Below are 25,821 nucleotides of genomic sequence, written 5' to 3'. Positions count from 1 at the left end.
GTTTTATTTTAGCACATCAAGTTAAACTAAATGGTTCAAAGTTTTTTAAATATTTTATTTCAGTTAATGTTTCTTTTATTTCAAGCAACCAATGTGTTTTTATGGTTTAAAGTAAACTAGTTTGAGTTAACTTTAATAACCCTGCTAATGAGGTGTTGATAGTATCTTGTGTTTATTACCTTTCCCCAATAAAAGGACACAAGTGTATGGCATGACCTCACATGCTTTGGGCTTGAGCATGATCACAGAAGACTGCAGATATAAACACATCTTAACTGATCTCTGTTCTCACTTAAACCTTCAGCAAAGACCTCGGAGAAATACCTAACAATGTTAAAACTGAATCTGATACACGTTTACAAGATGGAGAATAAATCCGGGGACTAAACCCTAAAGGTTTATTGAATCCACTGAACAGATTAAGAAAGTGTCAGCACTTTGAAAAATGAGCAGTTCAGACACTCGCTGCTGTTTTCAAACGCCCATGGTGAGGACTTCCTGTCCCAATCCGGACTGTTTCTGGCTTTTTACCTCAACAGACAGACAGACAAACCCTCCCCATTCAGACAGACCCCGTCCCACAGGAAAGGGGAACATTCCACACATTTTCTGCAGTGGGGGGTTCAGGCCGATGTAGTTAACCCTTATGAGCCAAAGCTCAATGAAAGCCTTCATGCTGTTGTCGTCCAGACTAACACACGTCCCAGAGCAACAGGAGCGTTTACTTTCATGCCGAAACCATCACTGCTCAGAAGGATCAGTCAAATGATGCTCGGCAGAAACACTTTTGTGTGCTGAGTTCGGTTCAGTAAGAAGTCTCTTCTGCTCACCAAGACTGCATTTAATTAATCAAAAACACAGTAAAAACAGATATTGTGAAATATTCATTTAAAACGGCTGTTTTCCATTTAAATATTAGTCACTAATAATATCCTTTAAAACTCATTCTTGATAATCAATGACATATTTAAACATAGGTAAAATAATTTATGTTATAAAATGGCTTGAATATGGAAGCTTGGTTTCACCACTGAATAAAAATATAAAAAAAATAAAACGTGATTGCGATTGGAATTGCGGTTTCATATCTTCAATTCTGACTTTAAATACGCAAGGGTAAGGAAGAGCTAAACCAGGTCATCTACAATTCAGTGTGTCAGAATGGAAATGCATTTCCTGTACCGCTCTCTACAACATCAGACATGTAATAATAAATAACATCATCAGTTTTTAGCTTTTCTACATTATCAAACAGCTAATAATGTGCTAATTAGGGCTGCACGATATTGGGAAAAAATGACATTGCGATATTTTATTTTTCTGCGATATATATTGCGATATGAAATCTGACCAAATTTTTTCTTACAAACAAAAATGGGGTGAGCACACTTACATTCTCATTTTAAATGATTTAAACATTGACACCCTCCTGTCAATTGATTAATATGCGAGAGGGAGAGAGAGCAAGACAGCGCTCGTGTTGTTTGAAGACGGTCTCTCTCTCTCGCGCGCGCTCTCTCCATCTCTCTACCCAGTCAAAACTTTCACTCTATGATGGTTAAGCTGTGCAATTGATCCGCGAATCACATTCGTCAAGGGCCGGGAGCAGCTGGCCCGACCGTACAGTTAACGAATGATGGATCAACTACGACAGCCTGCATCACAAATCCTGCGATGTGACTACATGTGGATTCGTACATCGCGATATCGATGCTTAAACGAAACATCGTGCAGTCCTAGTGCTAATATTACACAAACTATGTTCCCATTCATCATATCAGGCATCAACCTACTACAAATCAGATATCCTTTGGTAGAAAGGCACTGCTAATGATATTAAAAGCTAGTTGACGGGATTGGTTTCATGTTTGAAGGTAGGAAGTGGGCATTTTCAAACCACATTTCTGAGACTGTGTTTGGGTCACTGCAGGTTTAAGGAGAAAATACTCGGTGATGGTGTTGACTGATGAAATTACACATAATTTGCCTTTAAACATTAAAAATACCAGACAGAAAAAAAGAGGTCTATAAAAACTATTTTCCTCCTGTGATGGCCATGCTGATTTGACGCTCAAGAATCATTTCTGATTATAATCAATTTTGAAAACAGTCGTGCTGCTACTTGCACATATTTTTTTCAGGAATGTTTTATTTTTCCCCAAGACCAACAATTAAGTTAATCAAGCCAAGATTTTTTGACCGATGGCATCTAATGAATGAGTACTTTTGGGACAGGAGAGGAATGTGATGACAGATTTATGACTGTACAGAGAAACTGCTCTGTGAATGGAGGTTAACTTTATTCTGCAGTTTAACTTCAGCTGTATTCTGCAGAGACACGAGTGCAGGATTTCTAAGAAACGCTCCATTCTGTCTCCTCAGAAGGAAAATAAAGATGATGAGAGATGAATGGATCTCATCCCACGTGTCTTCCTCACAGGAGGACACCAGGCTAACAAATGGACATATTTTACTGAAAGTGAAGCGTATGGATCATTTTGAACCTCGAGAGCTTTAGCTACAAGCATCTCAATGATGTTCACCAAATGTTGGCAATGCAGACGGGAATTTAATTGGAACTGAGCTGTCAGATTTATCACGTACTTCAGTCTGTGTACATCCCACATGTGTACTTCAAGCAAATTAACTCCTGAGAAATAGTGTAATCACATTCTTTAAAACATTCCATCCAAATTCAGTTCAAACGAAAAGGTGCTTTTAAAGACGTTTTCCTTAAAAATACTACATAAAAAAGTGTCATGTAGGTTTGGAATGACAAAAGATTGAGTAAAAGATGACAGAATTTCCACTTTTGAGGCAACGAACCTTTTAAGACCAACACATTTGACTTATTGCTCAGAAAAGTCAAGGTGTTTCTGAGAAAAGGTCTAGCAGCATTTGTGTGCACATGCCATTGCCATTGCTTTTGACATCTCTTCAGAGCCACTGTATCTATAAATACATTGATACAGGATTACCAAGCCACCATACCATCCATTTTCAGCAGAAAAACCTATGTACAGCACTCAAATGTTAGTCAATCCCTGGTGGGTCTGATACTGTGTGCATGTGGACTGGGTCATGAAGAAAGATGCCCTCCTCACAGCTCCAGAACAATGATCTTCTGTCCTTTCACACAAACCATGCTGGCATCTCAGCCAAACACCGGGACTTCACAGAGAAGCCATGAAGAATTTGAGAGTGGTAAAACGTCAGTAACTTTTGTGTTTCTGTCTGTGAGCTCGTGTTCAGTAATGAATGACATCCAGAGACTCATCTGATGTACACAGAGGGGAGTCTGAAACGTAACATACTTTAAGAGCACGTCTTTCCCTCGCACCAGTTGGTGCATGAAGTCCATGAAGTGTGTCCAAAAAAAGACCAAAATCAAAGCATTTCTTCTTGGCCGGTTGAGGTTTTAAGTGTTATGGGGGCTTTGCAATGTTTTCCTTCAGATTTTCCCTTATATGGGCCATTTGTGTAGTCTATGATGCTTTTTCTAAGAACGTCTCTCTGCTGTTCGAAGCCTTCTGATCTAAACACAGCATGATTTCTGCTGTGGGATGTTACTGAGAGATCAGTTTGAGTATTGATTCAGCTCAATCCCCACCATCAAAACTTAACTGTTATTCAAAACAAATGATATTGCATTATTATTAAAACTACAGTAGAACACCGTAGTCATTTACACAGTGTCTACAATGTCTGATGGTTAAAATTAACAAAAACCATGACCAAACCACAGCCCAACGTTTAGCCGTTTTGGTGCATATTTATTGTATTTTCTGGAACATAAGTTGCAAAGTGAAGTCAAGCAAAGTGCACACATTTAAATTTGTCCCAAAAGAGAGGAACGTGAGCCCAAGTTAATTTGTACTGCACATTTCTTTGCTTTAAATACATTTGTTAAAGCTTGGCGTTTGTAATAAATGAATTCTACTTTAATTTATGTTTGTTTTAAACTTACAGATTTCATCCTGGTTCTGTTCTGAATATAATTACATTTAAATGATTTGTTGAAGAGTGAGGGCAACTAAAATACACAATTTATAATGTTTGTAAACTTTTTGTTTTATAATGGTTTTTTACATTATTTTTTTTATTATTCTCCAGTGAGACATATGTTTATTTATTTTTTTCTCTGCACGATGCAATTTTAACCTGGTGCTACCTTTTCACCTTAAGGGTGAAAACAAGATTCTTGGATGGACTGTGATTCTCTGTTCAATGATTCAGAGCTTCACTGCTCAGGATATGTCCGTGAGAAACATGCTCATTGCTTGACAGTGTGTGCTTTCTTCAGTGTTTTATTTTAGATACGCTCGACGAAGGCATTGCTTATGCTGTTTGGAACAGAGTACACATTGGATACACAAAACTCATGTACTGAGAGATGCTCATGTGTGCTTTGCGTGTGTTTGTTCTGAAGCGCGCTCGTGGCTGCACATAACTTGATGTAAACACAGTCAGTTAATTCTTTAGGACAGGACAGAACATCTGATGTCGAAACAGATCTGTGCATTAGTGTGAATGCAGCCTATTAAAGCTATCGCTGTTTATGATGTCATCAGGAATAATCAAACAGCAATAATGCGGAGAAAAAGAATAAAAACCCATAACTGTGACTGTCCGTAAACTTTCAGATATTTTTTAATCACTGGTAATGCGTTTCTTTCCCCTCTATTACTTTATATTTCCTTGTAATTTTTAAAGTTTTTTTTATTTAGTTACATTTCTAACAACTGTTTTGTATTACTATTAATTTGTCATTTGGATTTTAAAAAGTCAAAAATGCATAAATAAATTTGATATAAAACTGATAATTTGATTTTTGTAGTTATTACAAATACTTGGTTTTTTATGTACCAGGAAATCACACAGTCGGAAAAAAAAAAATCTATAAAAAATGCATTGATCATAATTTTGTCATTGCATTGCATTATCGTGAGGTGCCTAAAGATTCCCACCCCGAGTCGAGTGTTAAAAAAACTAACCAAAAATCACAATATATCGCAATATTGAATGGCAACACGTGTAGAATTGCAAGTAATCATTCAAAACAGAATCGAGGAAATTGAAAATGGAAAAAAATGAATGTGTGAAAAAATGAGTAACATTTGAAGTGAACTCCTTTTATGTTACTCTATTGATAAGAATGTACAGTGGGACTGTGAACTTGCAATGCACTCGTGTTAGGGCTGGGACAATGCATCGAGGTCATCGATGACGTCGACGCAAAAAATACATCAATGCAAAATATGCGCATCGATTCGTCGACCTGTTTTTATTTCTCTAAAACACTTTTGCAAAATGTTTACCTTATGTGCGCTGAATATACGCAATGGCCGGATCAACATTCTGTTCAACGTTAAATAACCAATCCAGGGGTTTTTATGCATTGATCTTTTTTTTGGCGGCTGTCAAAGCCTTATTTAATCGGTGAGTGATGTAGAATGACAGGGTGCGTATGAGAGAGAGCCCCGGCTGTGCGCGCGCACTCACAGTCTTCAAACAACACGAGCGCTTCTTGCTCTCTCTCTCTGCCTTGTGCATATTAATCAAAATCATTAGACACGATAGATGAAGGGCGGAACACCAAAGTTTCACGTGGAGCATTCTGAGATTTTTTTTTTCTCCATGACAGGCTGCTGGCTCCCACTGTTAATTTTTTATTTTTTTGGGAAAAGCACTCTCTGTATTAGCTTAAAGCCCTACATTGGTTACTGTATTCTTTCAATTGCTCTAAACAAGTATTTTGGGTGACCTTTTTTATTGAATGCTAGTAGTTGAATCAAGTTGTTGTTATTTTCATCTGAAAGAAGAACTTTTTTTCAGTAAGCTAGGCCCTATGTGTTCAGTAAGCTTGTTTCATTAAGCTATGTGTTTTCAAGTCTTCAAGGTTTTATTGAATGCTATCTCTATACAAGAGCAAAGTAATGCATTTTTAGTCAGTCCTTTATTTTGTAATTTTAAGAGCAATAAACATATATTGCAATGTTAAGGAATTCATGTTTTTTTCATTCAGATATGTAAATAAACATGTATAAATTGTTAGTAGTCAATTAATGGGGAGATAATCGAAATCGGTCTGAAAAAATGAATCGTTAGATTAATCGATGCATCGGAAAAATAATCGCGAGATTAATCGTTTAAAAAATAATAGTTTATCCCAGCCCTAATTCATGTCTTCATTTACGTACTGTGCTCTGAACTAAGAGATCAAACACCTGTTTCTCTCGTTCCCTCTCTGGCTCCGGCTGACCCAGACACACCAGACATTGCTCCATCTGCTCATCCACCCATCAGTGCACTGTGCTAGCTTCAGTCTTGTAATCTGTGTACAGGTGGAGGTACACGCAGACATGTTAACTGCGCTCATAACAAGACTCCGGACACACACAGAGAACTAAAGAGCTGTTGTGGAGAGCGACGCTGTGAGTCAGAGCCAGTCATGCACAGGAGAAACTCAGGAATGCTCATTTTCCTTCAAATAGCTGCCAGTCCCAGGGGCCCGAGCAGAGCTAAATAAAGTGTGAGGAAACGAGACTGGATGAAAGCATGGAATGAAGGTTTATCTGAACTTCACCGCAGTGCATGAGCTCTGATTAGTTTAGCTTACTCAGAGCCGATGCTGTTTCCTGTCAGCCTGTATGCTCTGAACACACACATATACGGCCGAACCACAAGCTAAACACACAATCGATCACAAAACACAGACAAACTGAGATGAAGCCTGACATCCAACACAAACCAGACATCATTATTGCACGTCAATAGACAGCAAGAGTTTTATCCTGCACTTCAAGTATTATCTTTGTAAGAAAAGTGTTTTTGGCCACTAGCTTTGTAGATGCGTTTCACACATTACATGCACGTTCTTGCCTTTGACCGCAATGAATTTGAAGTAGTGCTAATATCTCCACCTTTAAAATGCCAACTTTACATCGGATTGCTCCTGACTCGCCATTTCTGCTGCTGCTGCGAATCTCTCTTTAGCTGTTGCGTTCGTGCGTGTGTGTGTGTTTGGCACTGCTGGCGTAAAAACACTGGCTCTGATTGGCTACCATGAAATATATGACTCTGCCTTAGCCAATCATAATCACTTATCTCGTCATTAACCCACCTCCTTACTCGCTGTGTGAGCCAGGGGTGCGTTCGGATAAATCAATGCATAGTAACGCACCGCATTTTACATCCAGTAATGTTAACGGTGTTGTAACGACTGGAAAAGTAATTAGTTAGATTACTCTGTAACTGAACAAATAACGCCGTTACCTAACGCTGTTCTTTTAAATGGCGTTATTCCAAACACTGGACATCAGAGGGTCGGTTAGGATTTTTTGAAGCATCGAAAAATACAATTTGGTCCAAAAATGGCAAAAACTACGAATTTATTCAGCATTTTCTTCTCTTTCATGTCTGTTGTGGGATTAAAAAAAACTGCAGTTTGTGATATCCGGTTTGCGAATGAATCATTCGATGTAACCGGATCTTCTTGAACCAGTACACCAAATCAAACTGAATCGTTTTAGACTCGTTCACTAGTCAAGAACCAGTTGCATCGGTTTTCGGATCACCAGTAGTTCTTTCGGACAGTTCGATTCAATAAACCGGTTGAAGAAAATGGTTCACCGGTTCTTTTGCGCTCTACGTAATGAAATCATTGGCGATGATTGCCCTTGATTCAAGCCTTCAGCTCATAACACTAGCACAGAATCAGTTCAGAATCAATCACCAAAAGAATCAGTTCGGTTCAGATGCTCTGTGTGTCGGTCTGCTTCACGCTGAATCACACATGTGCAGTATCATCAGCTCCTCGGTTCTCTAATCACACGCGTCTGACAGAATCGGTTCTTGACTTGAGAACGAGTCAGTCTTTTGTTCATTATCTGTCTCTGTGTTCATCTTCAGTTCTCTCTTCACAGCAGTTCAGTCAGTGTACTGTTTGAGTAAATTAATTACTCCGGGATATTGGTTTGTTTGAACTCAGAGGGAGTGTCAGCCACATTAAAAACAGCTTAAGTTATTTGTGGATTAATGTGTATTGGAGACGAGAACCATTTTAAACAATTCAGTTCGATTTGGTGAACTGGTTCAAGAAGATCCGGTTACATCGAATGATTTGTTCACGAACCGGATATCACAAACTGCAGTGAACTCTCTCACAACAGACACGGAAGAGAAGACAATGCTGAATAAAGTCGTAGTTTTTGCTATTTTTGGACCAAAATGTATTTTCGATGCTTCAACAAATTCTAACTGACCCTTTGATGTCACATGGACTACTTTGATGATGTTTTTCTTACCTCTCTGTACATGGACAGTACACACACAGCTTCAATGGAGGGACTGAGAGCTCTCGGACTAAATCTAAAATATCTTAAACTGTGTTCTGAAGATAAACAGAGGTCTTACAGGTTTGGAACGACATGAGGGTGAGTTATTAATGTCATCATTCTGATTATTGGGTGAACTAACCCTTTAACTGATACGATTTGGAACCATTACTTAAACACTGTTGCCAAGTATGAACAGAATACAGTACATCTTTTGAAATGTTTTCACAAAAATATTCTGCAGCACAACTGTTTTCAACATTGATAATAATCAGAAATGTTTCTTGAGCAGCAAAGCAGTATATTATTATGATTTCTGAAGATCATGTGACACTGAAGACAGGAGGAATGATGCTGAAAATACAGCTGCACATCACAGAAACAAATTACACTTTAACAGAGATTCACATAGAAATCTGTTAATAATATTTCACAATATTACTGTTTTTACTGAATATTTTATCAATTAAATGCAGCCATAGTGAGAGGAAAAGACCAAATCAAAGACCTTTCAAAACATTTCTGCCATACTCTGAAGTAAACTGTGAGCAAATCTTCTTTCATTTATCAAGAACATTCAGTATTTCACCAAGCCCACTGTAAACACAGTGATTAACCAAGAAGAAGGCTCATAGAGACACAAGTGAAACGAGGAGCGTGTGTGAGATGTATGAATGAGACACTTACTGCAAGCGCTGCAGGTGAAGCAGCTGTCGTGGTACACACTGCCCATGGCCTGACACGCTTGACTCCATCCATACACCGCCTCGCTGCACTTCACACAGCTGCCTGCAGACCAGCAACAACACAAGTTCATTCTACACTGCACATTATCAACTTGAATTAAAAAGAAGAACTTCATGTGTCAGAGAAGGCAATGCTAAAGAAGAGGAGACTGAGCATCAGTGCAGAGCTCATCTGTGTCGTGACACGAACCACAACTGGACATTTAATTAACTCTAATAATGCTAGCAATGTTAAAATCAAAGGCTTTAAGTATACTGAATTTTAAATATGGAGCTTGTAAGACTACAAATATTTTTAACTACTAATTTTTCTTTGTTCACTTTATTTTTACTTGTGCACAATTCCTGTATACAGTCACTGACTTGATGTGTCAACACAAACTAAACAGGACATTTGTTAATTCCAATTATTTTGTATTAAATATTTAAATTGAAAATTTACAGTATAGTATGTTGAATAATAAAGGTTTAACATATTGAGATGCAATGCATTGAAAATCTATTCTAAATTTCATACAAGAACTGAAAATATTTGTTTTTCTTACATGCTTGCTGCTCCCCACCAAGAGTGTAATGCTATGCTTCTGAAAGTTCACACACACACAGATGGTAATGTGAGAGCTAATTAGTAAACAAGCAGACCCTTATGACCTTAAGAGAACATTAGATTAAGATGAGCTTAAGATAGCTGAAGAGCTGGAGTGAAATCAGAAGACTGTCTGTGAGGAAAGTGAGCTGAGAGCACAAGAGGCTCTTTGTCCATCTTATTCGGTTCAGGCTGGTCTACGTGGCATGCGCTAGAAGAAGAACATTTAAGCAAGCCTGAGCTAGATAACAGTGTTAAACAGACAGAGGTCTGCTCTTAGCCAGCGCTGGCCTCACACAAAAGAGCCTCTGTTTCAGCTGGTATTCAGCAAACATCATGCTAACAAGTTCTGCCCACTCAGCAAAGCCTGGTCCAAACCTGCCAAAATGTATATAAAAAGCGAGTACACCATGAATCCATTTTCCAAACCGTGTTTTTTAGCTTGTCCTGAATCACTAGGGTGCACCTATAATAAGAGTTTATATTCTGACTATTTTAGATTGCTTCGGGGGTCCCGCGGCGGAGTAACCCAGTACCTTTGTGATTCTTCATAGACATAAACAGAGAAAAGTAGTTCCGGCTACTAGAGCCTGACCGATATATCGGCCGGCCAATATTATCGGCCGATATGAGCTAATTGCATTTAAATCGGCATCGGCGTTTAAAACGGCCGATGAAACATGAGAAACAGAGTCTCATGCTTCACTCATGTTATGAGTGTTGCATAGTTTGCCCACCAGAGAGTTGACATCAGCGCCAGGAATTCACTACAGAAGAAAGCGATCAGCCAAGCCACGGAGATGTACTGTTTTGACGGTGAGTCTGTCGTTCATCATGTGAAATGATTGTAGATTTAGTTCATACACTGTATATAAAAACGGTGTGGTAGTTCTAGCTAACGGTCCTATCATTATCACTTCTAAATATTCTTTAACATCATTTACAGCCGCTAATGCATTGCTATATTAGATTAGCCACAAAGCTAATACCATGTTTATCAGTGGAGAGCGCGAACGTTAATAAGAGGTCAAACTATAACGTTAGCGTTTAACTTATTCTATTGCGGTGTGTTTCCCACATAATGACCGCGTAATGGGCCTTTCACACAGGACGCGGTATGCACGGTGCTTGCCGCTGGGTTCAGCGTTGCCCTTCAGATACAACGCGATTTGTGCTGCACTACGCTATGGCGTAGGCGGAGTTTTAAAAACTTTTAGCGGGAGCTCTTTCATAGTCTGTTGTTCCTCCTTTCAGTCAGCAGCAAACATGTATCTGTCCCGTTGTAAGAAGCTAGCGATAGCGCTAGTCCTGCTGATGAGAATTAAGAGAGAAACAAGGAAGAAGAGGCTACCCTCAGGTCCAGAGAACAATTTGGTGAATTCAGGCTGGTTACGTTACTCTAACGCTAATATAGCTTCCTTTTTAGCAGGCCCTTTAAATGCTTGCTATTAACTTGTTTGAAGGTGGTTCTTCTCAAAATTGACAGCGGTGTGTTCATGGCACTAACGTTAACCATTCAACTTCGAATTGATTCCGTAATCTTCCGGTAACGGTAGGCTAACTTTACGTTCGCCAGCGCATGACAATGTTTTGATTCAGACTCCACAAAGAGAAGAGGAGAAGATATACGGGTCCATTGTGAATGTGTCTGTGAGAGCAACTATAGTGTAGTTACAGTAACTACAGTAGGTGCGTCAGAAATGATTAAACCAGAGGGGACATGTAAATAAATGTGAGCTGAACAAGCGCTTTTTTTCTTTACAAATTGTTTCAAAGCAGCTTTAAAGACAAAACAGGAAAATGTCGAAATAATATTGTTAAATATAAGCAGGTAATACCTATTGCTTGACAAATAAAAAAAATATATATTTCTCATTTTTGCCTTTGTAGGAGATCCCTGTTTATTATTATTATAATTCTAATGATGACATGAGTAATGATACATGGTGATATTATTAATACGCATGCTTATTCTTTCTCCGTCTCTTTCTGCCTACAGATACCTGAAAAAGGTGAATGCTGTAGCAGCAAAGTGTGGGACTTCTTCTGCATATACGTATTATAATTTATTTACAGTACACACACAGACTGTTAAAACCAGCTTTAACTTGAAGAAAGTAAAAATGTTAAATGTTTAAAATCAGACTGTTTTTTGATCATTAAAAAATATATATACTTTTGATGTGCAATTGTTTAGTCATTGAGACTGTAATCTAAGGCTTTCTTTAACATAAATCCCTTCTGGAAAATGATTTATACAGCCCACACACATGGAACAGGCAGATATTTTGCTATTGAATGTTGTGTAAGTGCAGTTTATAGGAAATGGGTCTAATATCCAGTTTATTTTCAAAATCAAAATATCGGCTTATAAATCGGCTCTTTTCGAGTTAATATCGGCACCGGCCCCCAAAAATCCATATCGGTCGGGCTCTACCGGCTACGATGTTCTTCCGCAAGACGCAAGCAGTTCTGTTTATTAACTGCTAGAGCGTCAAAAGTTACCAACTGCAGGTTAAACTGAAAATAAAAAACCTTAATTTAGTTTAACTGATGTACTGACAAAACTAAATAAAATTATAGACATATAGAAAGAAACAATGTCAAACACACAAAATTACTAAAGAGTTATGATTTTTACTAAATTTTAAAGAAAGGACAAGACAAAAATGAGTTCAATGTATGACCAGTCAGTGGATTCCCATCAGCACCAGCGGTATTTGTTTACAGCTATACATCTAAAATAAAAATAAAAAATCTGTTTTTGCTATTTATCAGCCAACATGTGTTATTTTGATTCATGTTAAAACAATTGATTCATGTTAATACAGCAATGGTCCTTAATTTACACTTGCCAAATGCCAAACAAGTAAAAATATGCTTTGGCAGATAGTTAAAACAGTTGTCCCATACTTCATTAGAAACAGACACATAAAACATAGTTACAACTACACCGAACAAAATCACATTAAGAAAAAATAATATCTTTAATAAAACAATTATATAAAATACAGTTAAATTATCGGGTAATTTATTAAAGGGACAATAAGTAACTTTTTAGGTATTTTATTATCTAAAATCAATACTTTTATTCATAAATATGCCCTCAATGGTGTACAAATACCTATGCCAATGTTTAAACTAATCCTCGTAAATGAAGAATTTATTATCTTTATATACATGGGACGGGTAGGTCGACGGAGGCTTCCATGTAGTTCCGCCATCTTGCAAAACTATAATAGCAGAGAGGGACAAAAAGTACTAAGCCAACGTGTTTCCACAACGCGTTTTCGGTCAGAGCCAGAAACGCAGGTGCAGAGCAGTGAGAGGCGCTTGAAACTGCACCGGCAAGTTTAAAAGTCTGGATTGCATTCTTATTATGGACCATACATATGCCGCGCCACAGGAGAAGAAAACATCGTCGCCAAAACAGTCAAAAATAGAACGTAAAAGGAAACGTGACCGTAGATTACAGAAAACAAGAGTTAATGTCGGGGAAGCTTTTTCTAGGTGGAAAGAGCTAATGCTTGATAAAGATTTCAAAAGAGACACTGAAGTGGCCTGTTTACTTCTCGACAGGTAAGTCAGTGTTTGATGATGACATCTAACAATGCACATAATTCAGAAAATATAACGAATAAATTAGACATAACTACTAATTACAATATTTCATGTTTTCCACAGTCAGTAATTCATACTGTAACATTCGTTTGTTAGTTGTCATGTTGCAGTTTGTTTGAAATAACACACCTGTTCACCTGAAGGAAAACTCGACGAAGTGCTATTAGAAGACATCCCGTCAAAGCTTTTTGGTACATATCGCCTACCGTAGATGCAACGCGCATTTGAAAAAGCGAGGCGCTGGAGAGCAAAATTAGTTTGAATGCAAAATACAATTTCACCACTAGATGGGAGTAATTCCTACTTACAGTCCCTTTAAATTAAAAGAAGTTTCACTGATGTGCAATGGTCTCTCTCAGAATGATGGATGCCATTTTTAAAATGTGAAAATTAAATGTAAATAATTTAATGCAAACTCATATTTACATAAGGTGAACATTAGGTCACTTGTTTGACTAGTAAAATTATTAGTTTAGCAAGTCCTAATTTATATAAATTAAATGTATGTAAATATAATGGCCCATTTCAAAGGAACAAAAGATGACTGTGTTTATTTTTTCTTTTCATCTTTACAGTTACCATTCACTGTAGTGAAGCAGTGCTGAAATATTTTTGTAAACCGTTTCCAGAATTTCAACAGTAAGTGACCATATTTAACATGCCTGCACATTACCGCAAAGCACAACAGAGAAGGGACGATCCCTTCTTCTAAACTCAGAGATGTGGATTCATACGCCAATTAAATTACCACAAGACTTTGATCTCTGTCAAAGGAATAAATAAAAAGTCAAAATAGGGCTTAAGAAATGACAGCAGGTACACGTTCTCAGTTCAGCCACCATTGAGATGGAGGCCAAACAGTTAATTTTGGACTCAGCGTACAGCCATTCAAGAGAGGACATGAACTCGAGAGCTGAGGGACAGGAAGCCAAGAATCCTAGATCACAATTAAGATAAAGCCATAGTCGACAGGAAGATTAAGGAATCCTTCATCAAGAGCGCAGGGCACAAAGCATGAATGTCTGCTGTTGGTATGTCTGTGTGCACAAGGCAGGACTCCCTTCATCCCAACTCTCTCCCAGCACAACCCACTCCAGACGGGGGGGACGCCAACCATTCGGCTGTCAGCAGAGTCGTAACCGCCATTAGACTTCTCTAAAGTGTCTTGTAATTTATTATTGTCTTTGTCCTCGTTTAGCAACTAAAACGCAGACATTCCTCAACAACCCGGCGGTGTAGCAGCTGTCAGACGGAGGCTATAAACACCAGCATGGCTTATTAACCCATTCACTGCCAACTCAGCATCCAGAACGCATCAACAGGACACAAAACACCCTTCAGTGCCTTCGATTGGGCTTTTCTTTTGAATGCATACAATAGTTAACTAGTTTTCTGAAATTTTATGTCCAGGTAATATATAACACAAATTATAGTCTGTATGTAGATTACATTTATTTAAAAAAAAAAACATAAAAATAAAAGATACGTGTAGAAACACGTCATCAGTTTTTGAAAAGGGGCCATTGGCCATAACTCCCATTGACTTCAGAAATCTATTTTTTTTAAACTACCGTCCAAAAGATACTTATGCCTGAATGATATTTAATGCTTTCCGAGGCTTTGAGAGCTCTTAAAAAATTATATTGTGCAGGGCTGACGATAAAAGCAATGAACTTTATTCATCCAGTCCTCAGTTTAAAAAAAAAATCCTTGATTTGTTCAGTCCATTCCTGGCCAAAGAAAGCATTTGTCACTCAATCTATTTTCTAGCATGAATCAGACAGAGAGAGTGGCTGTCAAGCCAAAGTAAAGGGCAAAGGTCATGAGGATGTGAGCTGCACTGCACTCACTCCATGTGTTTAATTCTAGCTCTGCGGGATCATTTAGTTCAATCATAACCAACTCTTCCATAGTGAATATGTTATACAGTCCACGTAAACAACGACTGTCCAGAGACATGCTTAAAGGAAACTATTTATGTGTCTATATGGCTCAGTCACAAGAACGCTGATGTTTGTGTCTATACTGCAATCTCACAGTAATATATACCGTACTAAAGATACTTCACATGCTCTATGATGGCTCTGCTTTTCCAGCAGGAAATTCCTTTAGCAACGACTAAAATGATTCACCAGAGCTTAATGGAAAAAGCAAGTGCAGCTAGGGACTGCTAGCCCATCACACACTTTAAATGTGAGAACTACTCTGCACTGAAATCTTAACGCACTTCACCTGTGTGGCAGTAAAACCAATAATCCATTCAGTTAGGAGTAAACGGATTCCCTTTGCTTCTACTGTACAGGCATAAACATAAAGACTAGGAAAACAGTCAAACTTTGCTCAGTGCATCATCAGAGACTGCACTTTGAAGAACACAGAGGAAACTGTGAAGAGCACATCAGATGTCAACGCTTCTCAGCTGTTTCTGATAGACTTTAAAGCTGGCATACTGAACTAGTTTAGGAACAAGGGATCATTTAATTGGTTCCAAATGATCATTTGCTCCTTCTTATGTGACCTTTTGTATTTGGTGACCCACACACAGAGACCACCCATAATATTAGTAGTTTATGTAGGCGCCACGGTGTTACAGTTTTTTATGGACCTTATAAAAAAATTATAGGAGAAACTCTGGAAAACATGCGGTGAAAATTAACCAGCTTAAAGCTACTGTATAAGAACATTGTGTGAAATTCACTTTTTGCATAATGGTAAAGGGATTGTTCATCCAAAAATCAGAATTCTCTCAGCATCTACTCACTTTTACATCATTCCAAGCCTCTAGGACTAACTTTCTTCTGCGAAACACAGAAAATATTTTGAAGAATGTTGGAAACCCACCAACTTTTGATGCCATTGACTTCCAAAATATCTCAAACTATTTTCTTTAATATTCCACAGAAGAAACTCATACTGTAAAGAGATGATGTTGAATAAATGACAGAATATTAATTTATGGGTGAACCTCCCCTCTTTCAATATGCCATCTTCCTTGAGCTCCATAATTTATACCTGTACTTTAACCATAAATCCTTTTATTCTTAGGTTAATAAACTTGTAACCAATGTACATTGAAACTAAATTCAACGATGAGCGTGGAAGAAGATAAAATAAATGTATGTTTGGTTTTGTAACAGTCCGCCAGAGACAGTTGTTAGGTCTTATTCGGAGACAAAAGAGAAAAAATATAGATTAGCTGTGTTGCAGACCCACTGCCCAGAGAGCGAGTGAAAATAGGGGTGGCGATGTTGGTTTAGGGTAGTTTCATACACAGCGGGCAATGTGCGACAGGGAGGAAACGTTCCTTAGTGTGAGAAATCAACTTGAACATACAAAGCCTAACTCAAAAAAAAAAAAGAAAAGGGGTAACTGTGAAGCCTGCCTTTGGTAATTGAAACGTAATGAAATAAAATAAATTAACAACAGATGGGAAAGAAAGCAGGCCCAGGAATAGCTTCTGTAAAGGAAAAAGCTTGGAAATGCACCGCCAACAGGAATCTACATTGCTCTTTCACACACAGATGGATATACAGCTCATTGTGGCAAGCTCTCCCTGCCCTCCACACACACACACACACACACACACACACACACACACACACACACACACATGTATATGGAGTGAAGTTCAAGTGGAAACAAGCAGAGGGTTTTTCAGTCAGCAAGCTGCTAAACACTACTGCAGATGTGAAAGAGATAAATAGAAAAACACTGGCAGTTATCACGTTGTGCTCACCAAAGTACTCAGCCTTTGGCTGGGCGTCCATCTCCTTTTCCAGGCGTTCAGTTAGAGCTTCTAATTTAATTTCAGCCGCAGATGGCCCCTGATCCGTCTGTACATGGAGGGTCTGGCATGGCAGCTTGAGCGCCCGAGAAGGGCTGGAAGACTCATCATGGGGCGACTCAACTGGGGTAGAAGCGGGCACTGTCAGGTTACTGGGTGCAGGGCTTTTGGGTTGAGATGGCTCACCTTGCTTCCCTCCATGAGACAATGGAGGTTGGGTCACCTGGGTAGAGGAGGGGGTGCCAATATTATGAGCTCCCCCGTTTAGATGCGTCGGTCCACTGGCAGACCAATGGTCAGAGTCTCGTTGGCAGTGCTGAACAGGGCTAGCCTGTTGCGGCTGGTGATATGCATCCCTGCACGTTCCTGTGGGCGACTGAGAGGGAGACTTCCCTGTTTGAGGGTATCCCTGAGACACTGGAGAATAATTCTGACCCGCTCCAGGTGAGCTGGAAGAGGAGGAACTGTTGGAGAAAGGAGATGATGGCGTCGGAGATGGGTAAACACTTCTTGATGCCCATGTGCCAGGGGGGCTGGCAGAGGGTGCCGATCGGGCTGGCACTGGTATTGGGTTAACAACATTCCCAGTCTCCTTAATGTCATAGACCCTGTTGCTGGATCCATCAGGTAAGCTGGCAAAATTATGCTTTTGTCCTTCATAAGATATGTAAGGAGCCCCAGCCACTGGTCCAGAGATGATGGGTGGTTTGGCTGCTGCTTCACCACCCTGTCTACAACTATTGATGGGTGGTCTGTCTTTGGTGTAAAATGTGTTATCTGACACTTTCGAGTGACTTCCATTCATCCTGTTTCTTGCCATCTCCTCTTGCTGCTTCTGCATGTGTATTTTGGTCATTTTCGAGGCAAAAACTTTCCTGGTTTCTTCAAAATCCGGGTTGTTTCCCGCATCTCTCTTCACGCGAAATAAGCCGTCCTTCGAGGCTTCATACATGTTCAAGTCCTCGATGAATTTACTCGCCTCGAGTCCCAGATCATCGTATTTATCCATGTCTACGACTATAACGCGCAGTGAAAGGCTCAGAAAGTGAGTTTTTAAACGTCTTCTGTCAGAGGAGGATCTCCAGCGGTAAACTGATGGAGAACAGCTGCTCAAACTCTTTCACCTGTGGAAAAAAGCCACTTATACAATCACTCAGAACTGCAAAAGCAAGTGAAGAGATGAAGTTTTCACACGACAAACATCACACCATATTAAAAAAACTAAGCGTGAAGGTAAAGCTATTTCGACGAAAATAGAAAAAACTGTAAAACTACAAAAACTGAAAACAGCGAAAAAGGAGGGGGAAAGCTACTATATAACGACCTCACGGCTAACTGATAAGAAACGGAGGCGAGCGGGACTTTGCTAACTTACTCTCAAAACTTTCGGAGGTACAGTAGCTCTCAGTATACCTGAATGAAACTCCAATAAAACTCGAGTGAAACTCTCAAATGTACCGAAGTCTGCTCCACAGTGGACGAGAGAGAGTTTAATCTGCTCGTCAGTGGACTCCTGTCTTCTGCTCACCGACAGTCAGAAACCGAGCGACTCCCGCCTCCGCTCCGTGAATGAAGAAGCGCGAGACCCTGGCAAGAGCGCGCGACCCGCCGAGCAGTTCACGAGCGCCGCGCGCAGAGAGAGGAAAGTGTGCGCGTGCAGTTTCTCCTCACGGATCCCCAGTCTAAATAATCAACATCAGTCTTTTCGCGGTCAGAGAACGTTTTAAGCGGTTTAGAGAGCTTGTACTTGAGAGAGACGTGTAAAGACTGTGTGGCTGTGTTGTAATTTCACATGATTAAAGTAGTCTGAAGAGAATTTGCTCACCACGAGACATATGGAAATAATCCAGCACTTCGTTTTATAGCCTATTATACTCAATTTGACATCTAACGTTTACATTGAGGTGGTTACTTGAGGAGTCGACTTTGTCTGCTGTGCAAAACACAGGGACGAGCAAAACCAGTGTTATAATAAAATAATGAGCCTGATTCATCATTTATTCATTCATTCAGGTTATGAGAGAATGGATAAAGATTAAAAATGAATGCATAAATAAAAGGAATTTACACTTTTCACAATAAATCACATAATTCATTGACCCTTATAGGCTATAATTCCCAACCTTGCCAAGCTTTAAAAATGAAAAAGTAATTCAATAGATGAACAGACCAAAATTCAAGTTATTCACTGACGATCTTTCCCAAAACGCCTCAATGAACATTCTCCAGTGTTTCACGTTTCTCTTCACTTTGAGAATTATGTTTAATAATTTTAAACCCAGCTCTTTTTATGAGAAGTTTTGCCTGAAAAGTATTATCTTGCTAGAAATAAACTTCCACAGATATGTTGTATCTGAAACAACATTCAGCCATGTATAAATACTTCTTGGAGCCACTGAAGAGCTGTTGACATTGGTTATGCATTATTGTAGTCCAGTATTGACTTACAGTTGTCTTTAACAGTCCCAGAGCTGTTATCAGCATATATCTGAGTGAAAAGCAGCTTTTAAAAATCCCAGATTGTCTATAGTAGCTATAGTCTGGGGGATTTTAGTTAGCCTTTATCACTTTTCAAGTAATAATCAACAATCCGTTTCTTTAGAAAAATGATAACACTCCTCCCTTTAACAAGTCACATGATTTGAGGAAACTGTACAAAGAGGTGTGCCAAAGATTAACACTAGAGAATAAAGTTTTGCTCTGATTCTTGGTAACCAAACGTCTTGGTTAACCTTGACTTCCATTGTATGGTCAACAAAACAGACACATTTCTCAAGATATCTTGTTCATATTTCCACCAAACAAAGAAACCCTTACAGGTTTGGAACGCCATGAAGGGGAGTAAACTACAGAATTGTAATTTTTGGGTGAGCTCTCCCTTTAACCTCTAGTATTCGCAAAAGTAATAGTGCTGCTTGCTTTAGCAAACACAGAAACGACAAAAACTTGAACATACGAATGCAGTACAAAAAGACACAATACACAGGAAATTAACACTCTAAAAATATCAAAGTCACAAGACATCTAGGAGACACACACAAAAATTCCCTTCCTCCTTTTAAAGTCAGCACATTTGAGGAATGTAGGATTTCTGGTGAATTACTCTAGTGTTTAATTAGTGAGTCACTTCTATAAGGGACAGCAGAGGGGATGGATTTCAGACTGAATTATGTGTGGTTACTGAGTAAACAGCAGAGGTACTGTCACCGAGTGTCCCGGGACGTAAATACCCTAAGGCATAACACTACATTTGACATGAAAGACTTTCTTTATGCCCATTCCCAACTTATTGTTCACTCAAGCACAAAGAGAAAAATATTCTCCGATGCATTTGGAGAAGGTTAGACACTCAACACAGTCTAAACCCAGTTAGTGAGGAGCTAATTCGAGCAGTTTCAGTGTGTGTGTGTGTGTGTGTGTGTGTGTGTGTGTGTGTCATTGGGTTGGGTCGCCGAGACTGAGAAAATTGGGCCAAATCACGCCGGTGTTGAAATGTGATGACTCAAGTCTCTCCGTTCTCATTTCCAAAGGGAATGATGGGTATTCCTAAAGCTATCTTATTCTTATAAGTGTGACATTTTTCCTTAAGTAGAAAGACTAAAATGGGATTTTCTTGTGAAACTTACTCCAACAATCTTTCTTATATTTACAAAGAAATACATTTACCTTGTACATACAATACCTTATCTAGTTTAACATTTTTTGTTGTTGTTATTACCATTGACGTCCATTGTACAGACAAAAGAACAAAGATTTTTCTCAAAATATATATTTTTTATATTCCACAGAACAAAGAAAGAAAGTTCAAAGAAGCAACTTCAGATCTGCCTTCATCCAAACAACAACCACCTCACTGAATCAAGTCCATGGCCTACGTTTGTTGCAAAAGTCTCAATTTGTGGAAAAAAAACCGAACTTGACTTTAATATGCATGTTCAGTATATGAAGCAGCTTAAAAAACATTGAGGATAAATTTATGATACCATTTTATTTCTGATTTGCATTTACACTTTTTCACTTAGACACTTATGTTTTTTTTATTAATATTGCAACAGGCTTCACCAACACTATTAAAGATTTTAGTATTTCAGACTCTTTGATGGATAGAAATGTGTATATGTGTCTTGGGGTATGGTTAGAGCAAGATTTTATGAAAGTAATTCTAATTGGTCAATACATTCAAGCACATTAGAGTTGCATTAACGGTTCTTAAATTTTGGTTGCATGACAGAGTGTAACTTTTCGTGTTCTTAAAAATGTAACATTTAATTCAATGCATTATTTATCATTATTTGTGACACGTACTAGCAATTTCTGAGTGAAAAGAATTTTAAAGTAAGTCCTACACCATTTTCTTTTTTGTTGCATAGTATACTTGTGATACCCCCCCCCCCCCTTCTGAAATAATTAGCTTCACAGTGTTTGATCTTCTGCCTTTCTTATAAATGTGTATGTGATCGAACACCACATCCAGGAAGATCAAGACCTAAGACTCCGTACAGGACAGTGAGACACCAAAGTGAGTGTAAGACCCAGCAGGAATCCCCCAGTTGTCTGAAGCACAGCATGATCTGCACGTGCAGGTCTGTTCCTGGTGTTGTCATGTCAGGCTAAACCTGGCAATTCAGAAATAGCTCTATACCAAACACCAACACTGCCAGACCGGCCTGGAGTCTGTGACGACGAGGGCCAAACAAGCATCCTATTAACCTGAAAATCGTCTAAAATCCTCTTTATTTAGCAACAAAGAGCAAAGCCGCTTTCATTTTCAACTCAACTAGAACATCTTGTAAAACTGAAAAGTCAGTTCACCATGTCCTTATTTGTTTACTTAAAATAAAAAATAAATCCTTCAGTGATGTGGCTCTTTGGATGTCTGCGTCTTTCCATTCTGGACGTCCAGGAAGGCACATCGCGTCATTCGTCCACCAGAAAGTTGATGAGGGCCGTTCTGGGCGAGAGGATGGCCTTCTTGATGACCCGCTCCGAGAGCAGACGGACTCCCAGAGGGCTGTTCAGCACCAGCTCCTGAACCTTCTGTGCGTCCTGAGCCACTTCACGAGGTACAGACACACTCCCACACGCCTTATTATTGATCTGAGGATGAAACCGAGAGAAGACTGATGCCAACTGAACAACAAGCCGTTTACATTTCAGACATTATTTCATGCAAAAAAACTAAACAGGTAGAAGTCTGATTGATGCAAATGATGACAATAAGAAGAGAACTAGTAAGTGGCGCAAAAATAGTTTGTTCTCCAAATAAAGTCAAGGGTTTTGTTTTTCCCATTTGATTGTCCATTAGGCAAAACTCCACTAGTGGGGAGTTGAGATTTGTTTTCTGACTTGCCCAGCTCTCAGACTTCTTCATGGAGAAGACAATCCCAGAATCCTTTGCAAGGAAATTTTAATCAGATGGGAACCGTTGAGCATGGACAGATGGAAAATGCTCCTGATAAATGTATTTTATATACTATAAAATGACGAAAAAACCCAAACTATTTTACCTGTGCGCTACGAGCTCAGTGTCTGTATTCTGCTCTCCAGATGTTTGTTTAACACCATATATTAAAAACAATTAATAAATCTTGACTAAGACAAAACTTTTGATTTTTACCCCCAATAATCAAAGAAATACCACTTTTATAAAGCAAAGATGCATGAAATTGATGAAGAGTGACATTTATAATGCCTTATAACAGTTTTCAATATTAATAATAACAATATAATCCAAAACATTGGGAGGATTTCTGAAAGATCACATAACATTTTTTTACCTTGTAACAATATTTCACATTATCACAATGTATTACAAATGTTGGTGGGCATTAGAGACTTAAAAACATTTTAAAAAAACCATGCAGACCCCAAACATTTGTACAGTAGCTTTATAATATATACAAATGTATAAGCTTTTTATCGATGACAACATTTAAAAAATATGTAAATATGTATGATAAAGCAACGAGTCTCTTTACTTCTAATGGAAAACAGTAGTGTAATGGTGAGGAAGAAGATGGGGCAAAAAGAAAAAGATACAGAGAAAAATCTCAACGCTGCACAGAAGTGACACTGTGTCACCACAGCTGAAAGATAAGAAAAGTGCTTTATTCCTGCCTGGTTTACAACGGATCCTCAAAATGCATATTCGTCAAGTGCTGCGTCCGAGCTTTCTCTAGTGTGTAAGCATCTTCACGCACAGAAGTGCTTCTACAATCATGCTGGAGGACAGTATACTGATGAACGCTTTTCCTCTCGATCAGCAGTGATTTCAGCTTTAGCATCGGCTGTTAGCGTTGTGTGTGTGTTGGTGTGAAACTGAAGCTGGTCTTCTGGTGCATCTGCTGCTCAGTGTGCCTGTGGTGAAATGAAACGCACCCAGACAGCTGGACTGCATCATGGGAGAAGATCATCCCTGTTATTATGACTCCCAAAGTAGTTCAGCCACCCGCACAAAGCAGAGCAATCCCTAAAATACTGGCAGACTGGTGCCAGCCGGAGGCCTGGCAAAGAGCGGGTGGAGCAAAGCTTTCTGGGTAGTACTTATTGAACAGAGTATGCATTAAAAAATCATGCTCATTTTCCTTATTTGTATATGAAATTCATGATTTTATCCTCCATTGTGACTGATATGGTAGCTACAGTAGTCTTTCTGCCTTGTTAGCAAATAATGTGTAGTGTGTGTGTGTGTGTGTGTGTGTTCAGGTGAGTTTTGGTAATAAACATCTGGCAACAGAAGATCCCACTATTCTGACCTTCTCCCTCACAAAGTTAATATCTCCTCATTTTTGAGTTTACATCTTGCAATCCTCATGTTTGTCCATCTAGTTTATCTCATACTTCGTTTGTTTATCTTTGAACTCTCAGCTTTCATCTGGTTCGTTGAGATGGATGAAAAGCAATGGTGAGAAGCAAACTTCTAGTTCTAATAAAGTCTCAACAGCAAGATACAAATGCAGAATTTCAAGGCATTAACTCAAAATTGTGAGATACTGTATAAACTTTGAATTGTAAGAATTGCTAATTTTGTCCATAGTGGAAATGGGCTTCAATAGCTAACAACACAATACTTTAATGTACTTAATACAAGCTCAAGTAGTACCAGACATATTCATAAAAACTATCTATGCTCTGCTGGCTGTATATAAAATACTTATAAGTAACATTTCCCATCTGCCATCTTGTTTGACTGTTTTACCAGTGGATTCTGAGACTGCCGCCTTTTTGATTTTTGACAAAACTATATAAATATACCAATTTATACCAAGGTTTTTTTTTTTTTTTAACAATGACAGATGCATGAGGGCAAGTAGAGACACACACTTGACCAAGTCCTTAAAAGACAGTAATGGAAAGAAGATTTCAGGCCCCAGATAGTTCAAGTCTGTAATAATCGCTCACTCGCTGCGCCAAATTCAGAGGCCAATCCCTTCACACACACGCACAAATTACAGAGAGCCTGCTCTCAAATACAGCCTTTTAAGAAGGAGGTAAACACTTTCACTTTGCCCTTTTCCCAGAGGACATCCTGTGCTGAATATTCTGCATACAAATATCCTGAAGACACGGAAATATCACAAATACACAGACACCAATTTTATTCGAAAATAAAAATGTTTGATCATCAGAAATCTCTAAGGGCTACAAAAGAGGCAGTTGAAACGAACTGAACCAGAAAGAACCAGTTTGTGGAAAAGATGTCCCCGTTGTCTGAGGCTCTGGATTCCAGGTGATAATGTTGTAAATAATGTTCAGTTTCTTGCACAGACCGATCGTTTCACTTCATAAGTCATCAATACAGCGTCAGAAGCCACAGATGTTCATTTTGTGTTGCCTGTATGAGCTTTTTTTGACTCAATTGCATCTATCGATTCACCAAGTACCACAGTTTCATCTAAAAATCTTCTTTACTGATTTACCAAAGGACAAAAGAAAGTCACCTAGATCTTGGATGGCCTGGGGATGAATAAATTAGCAGCTAATTTTCAGTTTTTTGAGGGAACTATCTCTTTAATTTTTTTCCCAATCCGCTGGATTTCATTTCCGCCAGAGGATTCAGGAAACAAACAAAAATTAGTGTGTGTGTGTGTGTGTGAGAGAGAGAGACATACCCGTACGGACAGCTGGAGTGTGTCGGGTGTTTGTAGGTACTCGGGGTCCACACTGGGCCACGGCTGCTGAAGGACACTTCCCTTCCCAGACAGCACACTTCCTAGAGGACTCCTCATCTGAGACAAACCTGACAAGGGTTTCAGGAAACGGTCAGGAAACAGTCTGAACACCAATAGACTTTGTTCAAATTTATCAAATGAATCACATTAAGAAAAGATCCTCAATGAAGGTAGTTCAAAGACATCACTGAAATACGTGTCACAAAAAATTATCTAAATGACAAAGTATCAATTTATCAAAATCAAGTTAGGTTTTTTTGTTGAGCATCATATTTGATACATCCGGCTTTTATTTTTGTGCACTTGCTGATATTAATACAGAAGACTAAATTGTTATAGCTTGTAATGTAAACAATAAAATCTTAACAACAGATTGATATAAATATCAGGCATCACTCTATATCTGCCAATAATGTTAGTAAGATGTGATTTAAATGCTTAGTTTGATGATCAAAACATATAATACAATGCATATCAGTGTTCATCTTGAAATATTACTAACGATATAAAAGTTATTCTTATAAATTTAAATTAAATTTAAAATGTAAATTTATGCATTTAGCAAAATTTTATTTAT

The 25,821-nt window shown here is 38.6% G+C and overlaps 2 protein-coding genes across 3 annotated transcripts in view; both read right to left on the bottom strand.

Annotated features, from left to right (window-relative positions):
* Positions 1–18,819, bottom strand: part of LOC113059815 (LIM domain-containing protein 1-like) — a 28,229-nt gene extending 9,410 nt beyond the window's left edge. The window contains exons 1-3 of one of the 2 annotated variants that reach the window (XM_026228427.1): positions 18,487–18,819; positions 17,026–18,197; positions 9,024–9,125 (exon numbers count right to left, since the gene is read on the bottom strand). In XM_026228427.1, the coding sequence (XP_026084212.1) occupies positions 9,024–9,125; positions 17,026–18,082 (1,159 nt within the window). In that variant the 5' untranslated portion in view covers positions 18,083–18,197; positions 18,487–18,819. Of the gene's footprint in view, positions 1–9,023; positions 9,126–17,025; positions 18,198–18,448 lie in introns of both variants that reach the window. The other variant, XM_026228426.1, reaches the window with a different exon arrangement.
* Positions 18,820–21,043: 2,224 nt separating this feature from the next.
* The window catches only part of lars2 (leucyl-tRNA synthetase 2, mitochondrial), a 62,202-nt gene continuing 57,424 nt past the window's right edge, over positions 21,044–25,821 (bottom strand). Inside the window, exons 20-21 of the mRNA XM_026228425.1 lie at positions 25,185–25,312; positions 21,044–22,170 (exon numbers count right to left, since the gene is read on the bottom strand). Coding sequence (XP_026084210.1) covers positions 21,991–22,170; positions 25,185–25,312 — 308 coding nt within the window. The 3' untranslated portion in view covers positions 21,044–21,990. The remainder of the gene's footprint in view (positions 22,171–25,184; positions 25,313–25,821) is intronic.

Source organism: Carassius auratus, chromosome 41 (genome assembly GCF_003368295.1).
Source record: "Carassius auratus strain Wakin chromosome 41, ASM336829v1, whole genome shotgun sequence".
NCBI classification, from domain to species: Eukaryota; Metazoa; Chordata; class Actinopteri; order Cypriniformes; family Cyprinidae; genus Carassius; species Carassius auratus.
Note: the sequence above shows the minus strand (reverse complement) of the source record. Positions and strands in the feature narration are given on the sequence as shown.